Source organism: Meleagris gallopavo, chromosome 3, assembly GCF_905368555.1.
Source record: "Meleagris gallopavo chromosome 3, MGAL_WU_HG_1.1, whole genome shotgun sequence".
Lineage (NCBI taxonomy): Eukaryota > Metazoa > Chordata > Aves > Galliformes > Phasianidae > Meleagris > Meleagris gallopavo.
Genome location: NC_139406.1, coordinates 30,414,508 through 30,431,322, shown reverse-complemented (window position 1 = coordinate 30,431,322; position 16,815 = coordinate 30,414,508). Strand labels below are relative to the sequence as shown.

General features: G+C 39.7%; 1 protein-coding gene across 6 annotated transcripts in view; it reads left to right on the top strand.

Annotated features, from left to right (window-relative positions):
• The window catches only part of EPB41L4B (erythrocyte membrane protein band 4.1 like 4B), a 168,171-nt gene that overhangs the window by 108,938 nt on the left and 42,418 nt on the right, over nt 1-16,815 (top strand). For all 6 annotated transcript variants that reach the window (XM_085220536.1, XM_085220535.1, XM_085220539.1 and 3 more), the window contains 2 exons: nt 3,085-3,210; nt 13,124-13,191. In XM_085220536.1, coding sequence (XP_085076662.1) covers nt 3,085-3,210; nt 13,124-13,191 — 194 coding nt within the window. The remainder of the gene's footprint in view (nt 1-3,084; nt 3,211-13,123; nt 13,192-16,815) is intronic.

Sequence of the window (16,815 nt, the reverse complement as noted above, 5' to 3'; positions counted from 1 at the left end):
CCACACTGAATGCTTTTAGTTTATAAGTGAAAATAAAATTTTAATAACTGCTAACCTGGTGCAGCATCTAAATACCCAGCTGCTGTCTGCATGCTTCACTCATCATTGCAAGCAATAAGGGTTCTGGAAACATAAGATTTCTTTATTCCATGATGAAATAAAGTATATTACAGCTTTCCTTGCAGCAATAGTATATAAAGACTCCATAATGCTGTCAGGTTTGTTTTTGAACTAGGAAAATGAACTTTAGAAGTTACTGTATGGTTTTGTGTAGTCATTATTTTCTTCCTTCTCGTTGACAGTTATACTTTGGGAGATTAATTAGGAGATTAACAGGGTTATATGTAAAGATTGGTGGCATTAAAGAACAATGGGAACTTACATAGCTGCTTTGAAGTGCTAATAGTCTAAAATAATGAGTTGCTACTTTGTTCTGTGATTGGAGTTCACATTTCATCTGTATCTTGGGTGCCACTGCAAATGTATGCCTAATAGGCTCAGATAATCAGCTGTGTGAGGGCTGAAGTCAGGGCTGACTCAGGGTGTGCTGCACTGTGGCACAGGCTCTGTTGTTGCCAAGGCAGGCCGGCAGAGATGTGTTTGCCTTTTCAGATATGTTCAGTAGCTAGAGGACTCTGGGTCAGGTTGAGCAGCCCCAGGCCCCATTGGTGTTTGTGTGCAGTTGACATTTCCTCTGGCATTAAGCAAAGGCAGTGGCCTTGGGCTGCTGGCTCAGCGCCTGGGGAGCAAGATGAGCCCAAGCAGCAACAGTGTCTGCTCATCACCTGTGAGCAGTCTGCAGAGCTGCTGCTGCACATGGATGTAAGCAAAGTGAATTGTGCTTGCTTAAAGTCTGACCCAGAGAAAGACTGATGGAGAACTCAGTGCCCATTTTCAGCCAAGGCAGCAGCATTTGGACCCCTCTCGTAATGAGAACCATAGTTTGAATGGCATGTCAAGGACCACACTGGGGATGTGGGGATGGGGATCCTGATATAATTCTACGCAGCAGGTGGCTTAGACCTGTTGGAGATTCCCAGTTGTAGGGCTTTTGGTCAGTGTGGGGAAACTGGGCAGAAAAAGAATGTAAGGACTGGAAAATATCCCTATGTGGACAAAAGAGACTATGAAGCAAGCTTGTGTCCTAATAAGCATCAGTTGTCTTGATTTAGCTAGTGAAATGCAATTACTTAATCTTGCTTCACTGAAATGTTATTTAATTAGAATCCAGTGTTAAAACAAAGTTGGGGTGTTGCATGGCCTTTAGAAATGTCATTGCTTAGTGTGTTATTCTTTTTGCTGTTAGAAATCAATACTATTAAAAGTTGACAACTGTGGTAGCTCTTTTGAAGAGTACAGCAGTGCACTCAGGCTAACAAGGCTGTTGGTCAAGGAAAAGTACTTTCTTCATGTTTTTTTTCTTTCTTTTGATTATCTGCACTTCTTAATCTTCATGAGTACCCCAGGAAAAAAAACACTTATGGCAAATGAATATTTCTTTTTCAGATGCTTGCCAGAACTAAAGTTACAGTCAAAAACTAAATAGATAGCTACAGTTCTGTAAGTTGTTCCAGCCAGAAGCTGTCACTTTTCATTTTTAATATTTTCTTTTCCCCTTAGGAAGAAAGTGAGGAGAACGAAATGTCCAAAAATATCTTCCATTAAAAATAGCAAATGTGGCTTGGCAAATAAGCCCGTAAGAATTATTTGAGATTTGACAAATAAAGAAAAATCTCAGGATAGGCAGTCCTTTAGCAGTAAGTTGTTTGAGATCATACCTGGCAGCTTTGACATTTTCAGTGCAGGAGCCTGCTGGACCAGCTTTGAGAAGGCATGATAAGCATCTTGCAGTCTCAATAGAACTCTGCAGAGATTTGGTTCTTCCCCCGACAGCATTTACAGAACAGTCTCCTCTCAGTCAACAAAACTGTATTTGTGATTTGCTGCACTTGCAGAAAGTGCTCCTGGATCTTGAAGCTCCTTTCTGTCTGTGATTGATCTTGGATCTGAGAGAAGGGTCACTAAGGTTTTAATTACCATCAGCCAGTAGATAGCCATGGGGGGTTCCAGCTGGACGGGAGGTTACAGGGAGCGCAGTGAGGTCTGAATGACAGCATTATGCTTCCTTCTGTCCGGGTGTATGCAGCCACTCACACTTCGCAGCAACACGAGAGGAAAATGAAGGCATAATGTGGGCTATTGTTCATCTGTTGTTCAGGTCTCATTTCCAGAAAGAACAGGAAAGTTAGCAGTGGCATAACAGCCAGTTCTTCCTTAAAAATATGAGAAATTGCAGTGTGACTGGTTGTGTTCGCATTTACAAGCCTGGTCTCTTCCATACCCGGTTTGTTTATACATCAGTATTACACTGTCCTTTTATCTTCTCTTTTCTGCATGGGAAGTTTATTCATGCTGGCATTTCTGCTGGATGTTGTTTGTTCAAGGCACAAAACCTTTAGGTCATGTTTGAACAGGTCACTAAGCTAGCTGTCCCAAGGCTTCAGATTTGTGATCCAGAACACTGAGTAGGTAAGGTGTTGACAGTAGGTAAGCGGAAGCAGCAGCAGCAGTGTTTCAACTCTCTGATAAAAGAGATTTCACTTGGCTTGCAATTATGTGGAGATCCCTTCAAATCCCTCTGGTTAAATTTTCAAAGCTCCTTTACATTCTTAGAGTGGTGTAAGAAACAAGCGTTCAATACAGTTGAATGCTGTGCAACTTTCCCACTTCTGCTTGCCTGTGACATTCTAGAGTTAATGTGCTTACTCAGTGTGATCACAGGTTTGGCAGTTACTACAGAGCCTGGCTGGGCTTTTTCCATCTTTCTTAGCACTGTGAGATAGTTTTTTCCTTTATTGGTCAGGCTTTCCTGATGATTTTGTTTTGTTGTTGTGATAATAGTATCAAGTCATTTAATGTTTTGAAATATTTTATTGTAAGACATATTTATTTGGTTATTAACATTTAAGTTTTATCCTGCATTGGTGAATTGAGTTGTTGTACCTGGAAGTCTTACTTCTGGCCATCTTGTTGATATATCTTTCTAATGTAAGTTACTGTGCTTGTCTTTTCTATTAAATATAGGTTGAAGAGAAAAAGGTACCTGAAAAGACTCTTCATCCCCCTGTGTCACCTTCCTCTGTCCCTGATCATATGAAGTGCAACATTCTTAAAGCTCAAGTAGAAGCTGCTTTCAGAGTAGGCACCCAGGTAATCTGTTCTTGAATGTATTTTGGAATTACTTCCTTTATTTTGGTATTATTTCCTAATTTAGGTATAGCCCATAGAAATTTTTCAAAACCATGGCACTCCTGAGGAAGCACCTTATTTTATCAGACATATCCATACTGACCTAGCTTTCTCTAGCTGCTTTGCGGTTTATTCAGTTATGTCACTGTGATTGATATGATGGAAATGGGAAATTTGTCCTTACTGACACGAATAATACAGGTAAGAGTGTCTCAGGAAATCTCCACGTTTTGATTCTGTCATGCCAGCTGTTGCTTACTTTGCAGCTGAGAAGCATTAACCTCTGGAGTATTTTGAGGCTGCCCAACACTCATGGAAACTATGGTTAAAGGTATTGTAAAATAACATTATGCAACCAAATGTAATCTTTTTTAGGGGATTAACTTCTGATGTCTAAGGTGAAATGTTAGCTAGTCTATGGCTTTCTTACTTGTTAGCGTGCCTTGTACTAAGTTTCCTGCTGCTATTTGCACTTCAGTGTTGACATCAGATACACCACATTTCAAAGACACTACAAGTTTTGCAGCAATGCCATGCAAATGAAAGTTACTGTTAGATGGCAGGACTGTAACAAGATAGTTTCCCAGTGAGAAGTAAATCTAAGTGAAACCTTAAATACATGATTCCTTGCAAGTGTAATTAGTGGACAAAAGGTAATGCTATTTGTGACAAAAATAAAGCCAAATTGAATGCTTTAGGAACAAAAGTAGAAGTAGAACGATTCTTATAACTTATCCCAAGTTCCTGTGTTATCTTTGAGCATAATATTCTTTTTGAATACAAATTATATTGATGTTTCAATCACTTAGTGTCTTTTCACAATAACACAGCAGGTCAGCTTGCCCTGGAAAGATTTTGTTAACAATCATCTTTGTGTGTTTGTTGTTCCCTGGCAGATCTTTCATCTAAGAACTAGATTACCTCTAGACTAGGTAGACCTAAGAAATTATCAATTTTTTTTTTTTTTTTATTCTGACTGCCCTAGATTTTACAAACAGAAACAATAAATCTGACAGCATGCAGGGGAAGGAGGATTGGTTTTTTTTCTTTTCTTTGTTTTGCTTAAAGCAGTTCTCACCTCTTTCTGTGCTATATCAACTGTATTTTATGCAGCCTTTTTCTTGTCTGATTGCCCTTGATTTTGCCCTCTGTTTTTCCTCTGTGACTCTTTTCTACAGGATGTCGTGGTGTATTTCTCAAGTTTGTATTTTCCCCAGAATATACTTAATGATCATGTTTGACTGGATGGTTAAGGACTGGAAGCAGTGTGTGCTGCTGCATTCAGAGTGCAGCATTACTAAGGCAAGATAGGAAATGTGCTAAACATATGCATCTCTCAGTTCACCTGCCCTGACTTAATTTTTCACCATGAGATTTTCTGAGGGAGAACATCCTGGGTTGCTTTTTCATCATGCCACAACTCTGTTCTTTAGCTGCTGCTGTCTGGCAAATAAGGTTCAGAACAACCTGAGCATCTCCTTTTTTCCTTCATATCCATGTTGTCCTGCACAAGACTTTAGCAGTCAGGTCGGATTAAATACATGTCATAGGCTTGGCCCCTTATGACTTCAGGTTGAAGGAATGGAAGGAAGTCTGCTGCAGGATACCACATGCTATGGAAATACAATGGCATGCAGTTCAGTCTGAAATTCCTGTAGCTTTCAGTGCTAAAGGAGTATGGCTTAAGAGGGATAGCCAGCAAGCTAGGATGTCACCTCTACTTGGAAATCCTCTTTCAGCTCCCTCCTTAGCCACAGGATTGCCTGTGATACTGAGTTGAATTCTTCCTGCACATGTGAATTATTATCCTCCCAAATACATTCCAAAAAGAGTTAGATAGAGATGGTCAGTCATTGCAGTAAGAAGCTGTGGCTAGGCAAGTGCTGGAAAGAGTAGACTAAAGGTGGAGGAGGCAGCAGGAAATGCATTGTCTGTAACCTAGAAAATGGGAGGATGGAGGGGGCTACTTGGAGTCCCAGTAAACCACCTTACCAACTTGTCATAAAAATGCCCGGTAATCTTTTGTACTCCCTGCTGCATGAAAATCTGGCTGAATACAAGTAGGTAAACCATTTCCCGGTGGCAATTCAGTCACCTTCAGGGAAAAGGAAGCCAGGATGGCACTACACTGCCCAGAGACATTTAGAGCATCCTTTGCAGGGGGCAGATAAGAAATTGTTTCTTCATGGCAGACAACTACTGAATTCCACGTATTCTTTCAGGGCTGTGATCATGCTCCTCTTTGACCATATCTGACATCTCCTGCTGCCCACTATATCTGGGGGACTAACTATGCTGTCCTCTGCCTGGCATTGTCTTTTGACTCCAGTAAATCCTTGTGAAGCCTTCCAGCCTTATTCTTTTAAAAGCAATACCCTCAAATTCCTCATCTCTTGTCTTCTGTACTGACATATTTCAATTTATAAGGCAGCCTGGGCAAAAAGTACATCTATGTTTTGTAAAGAAAAGTCTATTTCAGTTGCTATAAAGAAATACAAGCTGATTTTCCTCATGTATTCCATAGATCTTTCGTTATTATATGGTGTCACAAGAAGCTGAGAATTTGTTTCCCTCAACCTTGTAAAAGGAAGGAGAAAGAACCAGATCATGTCTTATGCACATGTTATTTGAAGTAAAATGTTCTTTTAAAAGCTGGATAGAGTATCTACTAATCTATTTTTTAAACATCCTCAGAAGTCTATGGCCTAAACTATCTTTCTTTCACAGGACATTATCATTATATAGTTAGGTGTAAAACTGTGAAAAGATACTGGCGCACTGTGGGATCATATCCAAAATTAACAAACTATTGGTTGAAATATTTGTACTAGCTCTCTCTTCCAAGCAGTGAGGATGTTTTCAAGACCACATGCTGCTAACATCAGGATGTGACAAGCTTATAAAGGCATCTCCTGCATGTAGAAGAAGCTCTTTGTCATTAATGCTGGCAATTGAATAAATGTTTGTGAGTGAAAAATGAAATCTAGGACAGGAAATTTTATATAATTTTCTTTCTTTTTGGCAAGTAGACACCAACTTGAGAGAGTCTTAGAAATGAATGATTCCAATACTTATGATTTCAAACATAAAAACAGGGAAAATAATGTGGTACGTTTGAAAATATATCCTGCAAGACGGTCTCTGCACTGCCTCATTTCTGAATCATGCTGAAGGGCCGTTTATCGCTTTCCTAGGGGGCAATATACCATCTCCTGTGACTACAGTCCTGACTTAGAGACTGAACATTTCTAAGTTTACGGTGCCATTTGCTGAGCCCTGCATGTGGTGTAGAGCTATAGAGCAGCAGGAGACTAACAAGAGTGACTTTGTTTGTGTAGTGAAGATGGAAATATTTATGTGCCATTCTGCAAGTTGGAGAATCAAAGTACAGAGTGCGTGAGGATACTTGAAACCAAATCCAGGAGCGCACTGATGCAGACACCACGGATGAGAAATGTGAGGAACTCACATGTTATCGTGGGAATCTGCAGTTTGCCCTACCGTGAGTATCTGTATGTCTAGAACAAAACCGCAGTATTTCACAACACAGCCTTCAAACTGTGCTACGGGGATCTGCCACCTTCCAGCTGACAGACTGCGTATCACAGTTCCCACATAATTAAGCTCCAGGGGAGCACTAAACACTGCAAAGCGACTGACATTTTTCTTTTTTTTCTTCTTCTTCTTCTTTTTTTTTTTTTTTTTCATTTATTCCAGGCTCTTCACTTGAGAGAGAGAGAGGTATAAGGCAGCAATGAGGAGCTGCCAGAATACAAAAGACCAAATCTGCCTGGCATTTAGAACCCCTTTGCAGCTTGCATGAGTCAGTGCTGATATGGTGTGATTGATTGGACAACTTGTTAGTATCACAAAGAGTCCATTTTGCAAAGCAGACCATGGCCCAACTCATGGGCACAAGAGGTTTTGGTTGCTGTTTATATCTACTTGGGTGTGGACAAATCCTAATTATTCTTGGCATTAAGTGCAGACTCCTGAGCAAATGTACAACCATCTCAGTAGGGCTCCTTCTTTTGGCATAGAACTTGTGTTTTGTTCCAGAAATCTTCAAGTGGTGTTTGTATTCCCAACCTGTTGCAACTGTGGGTTGCTTGTTAAGACAAAAGTGATGAGAAAAGGCATTTTCCTCCCCTCTGGTTCTTCCCTGAGGTTTTCTCCTCCTCTTCCCAGGCACAGCCCTGCCAGACAATGCTCTATTCTCTCTGCTTCTTCTTTATCAGCCCCAGGGGAAACCCTTGGTAAGGGTCTCCTTGGACAGGTCTGTGTTCTTCAGCAGTCGATTCTCCTGCCTTGATTCTTAGTAAACAAAGGCACATTCACTCCTCTGGCCTCTTTCTCACACTGTCATTCTTCCCAAGCCTATACACTTGTGAATTTTTATACCAGCATCAATAGCCATGTCTCTCTTTCCTCTCTGTCCAAGAAGCAGGTACAGATGATGATGATGCAGTTTTGCTTCAAGTTTTTCAAACGCATGAAGAAGTGCATGTTATTTGTGCTGTCTCGAGCTGCATCCAGGAGAGGATTGAGCTGTGCTGCAGAAAATGTCTCAGGGCAACATGGGTACCGGTATCAACCTGCAGCCTGTATTCTGTATATAGATGCAAGCAGTCGCTACAAATGCAAATGAGACTGGGACATATGCAGTATTTATAGTAGAAAGGGTGTATTAATTGAAATGACTCAGAGACCTAGTCTTTCTTGACTACATTTTTGGTGATTCCTTACCTTTTTTGTGATGCTGTGTCTTTGTGGAAAGATTCAAGTTTGAGGACTTGTCGACCTGAACATCTAGGTGTATTTGCCATTGCTCCTAGAAATAATTTACTGTCTTTATATAAACTGAGTCTTTGGAGCTTTATCCGCATAAGGATAAAACTCCAAATGCTGGATTCAAACCCTAATCAGGTCATGAATGAAAATAGATTAGGTGAGGGGAAGACACTCGAGGATTTAAATCTTATGCAGTCTCTCTTATAACAGGACTTAAATAAATCCTTCTGGATTCCCTGAGGAGCTCTCAGCTTTCACTAGATGTTGACTTAAGTACCTTGAAACCATCCGCTTTTCCGACTTTTTAACCTCTTTCCATCACCAAGGAGATCCTGTTTGCTTTCTTCTCCCTCTCTTTACCCATCCTTACTGATAGCAAAAAGCAACCCCAGTGTTTGACTGTCTTTGCGCAGAGATCAGGGCTGGAATTACGCATGTACAGCAGGTTGTGGCTGAGATATACAGGCTGTGGGGGAAGCCTGTACAGCTCCTAATGCACACAATGCTTTTGCTGTAGCCCTTGCTATTAGTCACCCACTTGGATGAGCAATAAACTCTCCAGAAGTTTTCAGGCTAAGGAAAGAGAAGCAACTGGGCTGGGACTCTCAGATCCAACAACAGTGGGTGCAGCGTCACGTTGCTTGTAATTGTTCATAACAGTGGAATTCAAAATTAGCTCTTCTTCACATCCTCTGCCTTCTATCTCTGAATGGAAACAGGATTGCTCAACTTTAAAAGCGGGACTATAGAAAACAAAGGGAGTCAGGTATAAAAGTACAAGATTCTGGATGTGTGTGGGCCAGGATAATCAATATATGGTATATGATAACTCAGCAGTGGCACTTTGAAGATAGGGAAGGAGCTGAGGAAATGATGTGGTAACTTTGCTGAGGTACAGGAGAGGAAGGAGGATTTAGATAAACAGGAAAAGAGAAATCTGTAAGTTATTCACTGAGATACTGAAGGCAAGTATGGCAGTGGTGTCACAAGACTGTGACAACACGTTGTCAATGTGTCAGTTACATCTCCTCGCTGTAAGTGCCAGTATGTGATGAGATGAATGGTGCTAATTGCAGTGAGGTGTTGGGGGCCAACCATGGCCCAGGAGATGTGTGGTTCTCAGCCCTGCTCTGGGGGAAGGAACAGCAGTCTATTCCTGTGAGACCTAATCATCATGTTTTTCTGCCTGAAATGGTAAGTTTGATATATTAAATCACCGAGTTAGGTTCACTTTGGCAGGATGTTTTTCCCAATGATATGTTGCTTATCCTGTATTATCTAATGAGATCAGCCAAAATCAGTGTGGTTGACAAATAACAAAAATGTTAATGAAGAGCTAAAAAAAAACCTGTTATGCACCTAGACATCCTTACGCAGACAGAAAGGGCAATCAATGTCAAGTATTTCCAGACCACTGTACTGAGAGCCATTGCTTCTTCACCACTGAAGATCTCCAAACATATGAAAGCTGTGTTGTTACTTCCTCTATATGAGAACTTTGTGAAATTGCTATGTGTATTGTAAGAGACCCTTTCAGACCCTTTTCTTACTTAAACAAGAACCTGACTCTGACTCTTGGCTGCAGTGATCAGATTCTTTATGAAGCCTTTTAGCTGATTCAAGTGATTCCGGTTACAGATCGGATGGGATGAGAGGGCCACAGCAATTCTCCTTGTGATGAAAGAGAGATACCCAAGATGCTTTTGCTGTTACTCAAATGATTTTCTCCTCTTTTCATACTAAATTTTCTTAGTAGTTACCTATGAAAAGAGTCTGTACAGTGGCATTTTTCTTCGTGTATGTCTCTTGTCTTTAGAATGAGAAAATAATGCTTTACTTTTGTTTCTAGAACTATTGAGAAAGTTAATGACATATGAAAATGGAACATTAAGATTTTTTATTTCTATATTTTTGCTGTAGGCCCAGTGCAGATAAGAAAGGAGAAAAAGAGAACGATATTGTGTGAATTGATTGGTATGGGTCAACCTTTAATTTTGTTTGCTTTGTATTCTGGTAGCTAGAAAAGCCAACTTGCTTCTCTTTGGCTAATTATGAAGTGAATCTGATTCTATATAAATGATTATTTTGAGTGTATGTATGTGGTGTGTGCAATTGTAACGTTCACATCTTTACAATAAGGCTGAGGATGTCTTTGCACAGTTACTGAGTGTTATTTGCCTAATTAGAAGGAAAAGCAAAAGAAGCAGTCAGCTGATGACTTACCCAATTCCTTCTGAAAACAAACCAAGAAGAAAAGCCCAACAAGCAAGCAAGTAAAGCAAAGGAAACATAGGTGCTGATGGCTGAGGACCTTTGCAGAAATGTTCACAGGTGTAGCGTTCTCCTGTGTCCATTCATCCATAGGCAAGGAGAAGAGGTGTAGAGCTGGGGAGAATTCTCCCATCCTTACTGATGTGCACTTGCCAGTGCACACCTGCATCACCTGAGGCTCAGCAGGCGCCTCCATTTCTTCATGTACTCCCTTTCTCCCCCCAGTTTAGAGTGGGGTTACTTGGTCGCTAATCTACCGTATTTATTTGTAGGTACCCAATTCTCTTCTGTTCTCTGAGGCATGAGTAATAATGGAGAAAATTAATACAAAGGATGTTTCTCAGAGTGTTGATCATGCTGCTTAGGAGTATACTACTTCTTGAGAAGTAGGCTTAACCTACTTTTGCAGAGAAGTCAAAAGAAGATGGTAATGTAGCCACAGAACACATAAGAAACCAAGGGGCAGTTGTTAGGGAATGATACAATGAAGTCCTCTCAACTGGTTAATGAGATCTTATGGTGTTTATGTAGGCAGAATTTTAATCATTTCGATCTTGGCCACAGCCCCTGCTTTGCATCCTTCACCCCCATGTTCTCTTTTTATTGTTGTGTTCAAGTGCATCTCAAAATGCAGCTCAATTAATTTGGTGAAAATTGGAATAAAGTAAAAATTACAGTTTAAAAGGTTGCCAATTTGACACATCATAAACAGCTAGCTTGTCAGGCTTAACAATAAAATGTTGCTAAGACATCAGTGTGAAAGAAGATGCTGTGTATTAAGTTTCTGATCTGTGGATTCATGCTTACAGCTTTCAGAAACAACAGCTTTATAAAAAGCATTATAATTTCTGCAGAACAAAGAAAAATTATTTCAGTGCTCTTCTGTGTCAACAAAGAGTGATTTTCAATGCTTTCTCTCCATTCCTAATAAATAAATAAATAAGTTTCCTTTAAAGAAAGCACTGGATTGTGACTAAATACTAGGCTAGACAGAGCTACTAGGAAATCAGCAGGAAAAAAATAGGGTTTCTAGAAATTAGTTGAATTTATTATGATTATAAATTTCTCAAAATTAAAAAATAACACTTCTGGTTCTGAAATTATTCATGGCATGATGCTAATTCACTGAAAACTTCAGCTGTAAAACATTTGGTGGCTGTGCTACAATGATAGCGAAGGTGTGATCGTGTCCCCCTTTTATCTGGCTCCTTAATATTTAGGGCACTTAAGAAACTAGCCATGCTTAACCAGTCCCTACTGCTGGTCCTGTTATCCTTTGTGTAAACAAGCCATAGAGTATCTTCCTCTGTGCAAACCAGATCCTCAGGAGAGGGTCTATGCTGACTATGTCAATGATGGTTTCAGTATTAAGACACAAGGTGCAACAACCCTAAAGGGAAGGGTTGAGGAAACCCTTAAGTGAAAATACTGCCTAGCTCATCACCTCAGGTATTTGCCTGCGCTGGAGCAGCCACAGGAGTGAATTTGCTTTCTACCAGGCTTCCAGGTTTAATGGACCTTACAGGTAATTGCGTGTACAAGTGTGCACCACATATGACCAGCATGGCTGATGCTCTGATAAATAGTGAACTGACAAGTGGCAATAGGGGCTTGTTCACTCTGGCACAAGGGGGAAACTAACCTAAAACTATCATGACTTGGGTGATTTCCCCAAGCACTGAGCATCACTTCTGATATTTTTTAGTTTACTATTGAGATATAGAAGAAACTCAGGCCTTAATTTCCTTTTTTCTTTTTTTTTTCTTATGAGCACACTCAAATGGAATGTATTGATCTGCATTGAATGGAACGTCTTGTCAAATTTACAATTTTTTTATATGCCTGTAAAATCCTTTGATCTGATTTGAAGAATCCTGTCTCATCCTTATTGAGCAGAATGAGACCGACACATTTAATGCAATTTGATCTCCACTAGTGCCCTCAAATTATTATGGTTCAGATGTTGAGCACTGAAGAATTACTCTGCTGTAGACCTGCATCAGCTCCATCTATACATTTAGCAGAATGGAAATGTCAGAGCCTGCTAAGTCCATTATTGATTTGGAGATACTCCTGTGTCTTCAGCCAGTATTTTCTATAGAAGGGTGCAGTATTGCCTTGAAATGGGCATTTACACATGGATTGTGGAACCCTGCCTCTCAGTTGAAGAGTATAATCTACTAACACCTGCCCAAACTGGGCGTTTCCTGGGTAATCAAGCAATTTCCATGTAAGTCATTTTGCAGTGTTAGTATTTTCTACTCTATAGACAAATGATATGAGAGACAGAGGATGCTGTAATTTAGCAGAGAGCGGTAATGGGTGAGATTTTCTGTGAACTGCATGTGCAGAGCAATTATTTGTAGGGGATCTCATTTTTTCAGTATATTTTTCTAACAACTGAATGAAAAGCTGTTGAGTTGACGTGGTTTTGATTAGCCTATGTAAATATTTATTTTACTCCAATTGAAAGAACAGCTCAAATATCAGCATGTTTGCCTGGACTGATTTTTATTATTTCTGCTTTCTGGGAGAAACATAAATAGATATTTGTGTTCCTTTGCTTCCCCCTCCTTTATCCTTACCCAATCTCTTCCTATCACTGTTGCTCTCTGTATTGTACATTGTAGCTCATCACAGTGAATCTCAGCGTTTGATGATGATTTAAAACTATCTATGCTTTTCATTCTGGGCAGAGGAGGCATTTGGTCATTGCAGTTTTATGAGGTACCTACAGGAATATTTTGAAGTAAAGATATATAATCCTAAGTGTATGGATGTTGTACTAAACTGTAACTCCTTCTTTTAACAGGCTGTGAAAGAAGAGACTTCTTTTGTAAATCCCAGTAAGACCTCCAGCCTGCAGGACCCTAATGTAAGGTCTGTTGCTTCTTGTCCGTAGGGAAATCAAATAAATACTTGATTTAATAAGCCATTTTCCAAACTTTATCCCAAGAAGTCCATTTACTCATACCCAAGTTGCTGTGTAAAGTTCATAAGTTCATCAAGCAATGACCCAAGGAGAAGATGTCTAACAGAAAGGGCTTTATCTTGTTCATAAGAATCAGATATAGCTGAAGAATCCATAAAATCTCAATTCTAAAAGTCAAGATGAGTATCAATATTTAAAAAATTGATAAGAGCAAGGTTAATAAAAAATCAAGTCTAGTGATTTTTCCAAGTATGGAAAAGCTTATGCAACAATGTCAGTGTTTATAGACTTTGGATTAGAGAAGTTTTAAGCATCCAAGATGGAATATCTTTGTGTTTGTCCTTCTTTCTGACTTCTGCAGGTATTCTAGTTTGGGGAAAAAAAAAAAAGAAAAAAAAAAGGTATACAGCCTTCAAAATAGTGACTCATTTGCTTATCTTACCAGGCAGGAGTGACTACTTCGGATATTACGTTTTTTCTGTTGGTAGAGGATATCCATCTTTCTTCTTTGGATGGAGAGAGATTATTAATTTTATTTAAATATTATTTGAATAGCACAGTATGCTGTCTTTCAGCAGATGATTAGAGTGGTGGTTACAGCATAGGTATTTGGAAATTGCCGCCATCTAAACGTATGGTAGTGCCATCACTTTGGACATCTTTAGTGTCAGGTATGGATTTCTGTCATTGCAATCACCACTGTTAATCAGCTGATTATGCTGATGCACATGCTGTATATATATGCTTGTGTGTATGTACTATATATCTCAAAGTACTAGTTATCTCATTTTTTAAAAGTATAACTTTCCAGTGTTGACTCTTCCAACTAAAAGGCATTTTAGCATCTTATAGGAAAGGCTAACTGAGTGAGCTAATGAATTATGTTTGACAAAATAAGTTATTTTGAACTCAGAACAAAACAGCTATAATGGTGAAAATGTGCCAACCCTTTTTTTTTTTCAAGTGTGTACCCTTCCTAGAAGGTGATAAATTAGCAAGTCTCCCAAAAACATTTCATTCAAAAATTGCTTTCTGATCAGTTTATACTAGCAGAGATGCTACATTTGTGTAGTGAAAACAGTTACAGAGAGAAGGATGGTGAGGATTGTTGGTGGTGCTGAGGCAGGAGGATGATATTACTTTCTGTGGCAGTCCCTGGATTGTCTGCAGTAGAGCTATGAATCCCAGTTCTCCACATGTCTCATCTCAGGACATCCTGCAGAGATAATCCTTCTAACCTGGCAGGCAGTGACTTTCCAAGGGTCTGCAAAGTCTAGTTGGTATTTCAAATCTCTCATTCTCTTCTACCATTGCCATTTTTAGGCCACTACCACATTTTCTTAGGACCCATGAGAAAATTATTTGTGTATGTTATGCAGTGATGTGTTCCTTTGTTTAATAGAAATGAGTTTCACTTATTGTCTTTGCCATGAACACTCTTTGCTGAATTGCTGTCAGTTCCAGAAGGAGTTTGGGAGGACCTGGTTTGGAAGACAACTAAAGACTTGTTTTCTTTACTGACCTTTGTTGACCTTCTGCATAACATAGAAGAGGAAGACCTTTCTATTTCCCGTTTTGTGATAGATTCTCTTCTTCATCATGCTGAGCTGTAAATGAGTTGTATGCTGTGTGAGGTGATATACTCTTCAGCGTAAGGAAGGTTGGCAACCTGGCTACAAAGCTCATTTTGCTTTTTTCTTTTGCATATATCCAAGTTTATGAACTCATAACAACTCTGAAGGTCTCAATATGCAGCAGTCTGGTGTAGACGTGTCTAATATTTGTATCTAGTTTATGTCAAGTATTATTTCCTCCACAGTCAGTTGTGACAAATGAAATTGTATTGTTTTATTGCTTTGCGCCTGTGTTCTGGAGGTGAAAATATACAAGTAATCAATGCTCAGAAACAGACTCATTTTAAGAGCCTGCATTCATAATCTGAAGAATAATGCAAACAAAATACACTGCCTAACCAATTCTCTTTCTCCTTCAATTGACTCCCTGTTCTTCAAGGACATACACATGCCTGCATACAGCCAGTGTGTGTGACCTATTTGCCACCAGTGTCCTGTGTAATTTCTATTTTGAAGACTTGGATAGACAAAAATGAGACTTTGCTTTGCTAAGAATTGCATGCGAGTATAGTCAAGGGTTAGTTAATACTAGCTAGACAAGTCACCTAGGAGTTTTTCTGTGCATTAGTTGAGAAATATACAAATATCCTTTGTAAAACAACCCTCTTCAGGAAACATAATTTCTATTCTTGCAAGTACCTCTGAGGACATTCTTGTGTGTGTCTGTGCCTATAGAATAACATCTGTGAAAATGTTAAATTCTTCATACAGATAGGGAAATAGAACGTGAGGAAGAAGGGCAGTAGTGTTTGTTTGATTAAAAAATGATGCTCTCTTTGCTACCACCTCGTTCTCTCATCCATTGCCAGTCCGAAGATTCCACTTGTAATGATTTAACTGCTTAGATATGGCCTGCAATCCCCCTGAGCAATTATTTTAGCATCTGCCATGGCAAACTCAATTTGACTAACAACTGCTATAGCTCTTCATGGAATTAGTTCTGGTTCATCTAGCAATTACTCATATATACGGGTGGAATAACCATTTTTGCTACAAGCAGGTCTCCAGTCATTTTGTTGGGCACCGCCTCAGAATGGTGTAAAATGTTGCGCTTATGCTAAGCCATCGTGTATCTTTTGGCTTATTCACTCCTGTTCTGTGTCTGTTGGCAAACTGCATATCCTTCCATAGCAAGGTCATCACATATGGGCAGAAAAAGAAACATGCCTGATGTTGAAATTGCAGTAGTTTTACCAGTTTCAGGAGGACAAGGCTTTTGAAATTCGTTCTGTCAGTAGATGCACAGGCTGGAAGTAGAACATGTATCTCCTGATTTTCCTCATAATACCTAACATGTAGACATCAGATTAAGGCTCAGGAAGATGTGGGCCCACAGGATGGTACAGTCCTTTCTCCTTCCTACTTCTGGAAGCTGCTCGTTTTTATGGCTCTCTCCTCTGGAAATGTTGTTTTTATTCCCCCAAACTCTTCTAGTTGCTGGTTCCCATTCACTGAGGGAAAAGCTGGTGACTCAGTCAACCCAATACATGCTACAGTGTTCCAGCTTATGCCCTCTTTATTCTGCAGTTAAGGCCAAAATAGTGCACTATGAATTGAAAAATAGTCATGCATCTCCTTTGCTGACTCTGCTGTTTTTTGCTTTGCTGATAAAAAACAGGGCAGCAGATCTGGACAGTGGCAGTGCTTCAGCTGGATCCATCCATGCTGCACATGACAGAACCCTCAGTTGAAAAAAGTCAAATGAGAGCGATGAATACGAGACGAATTTCAAAAGCAAACTAAATAGGGGAGCCCTGAGTTATCTTGATAAGACACAGAAATCCTGCTAAGAAAAGTTAGAATTGTCCTTGTTACAGGTCTGTTGCAACAGACTTGAAAGCACATGGTTTCATCAATATCCAAATAATACATAAAGTGAAATACAACTCAGCTACAGCTGGAACATAAGAAATTTGGACGAGGCAGAGCATAATGCCA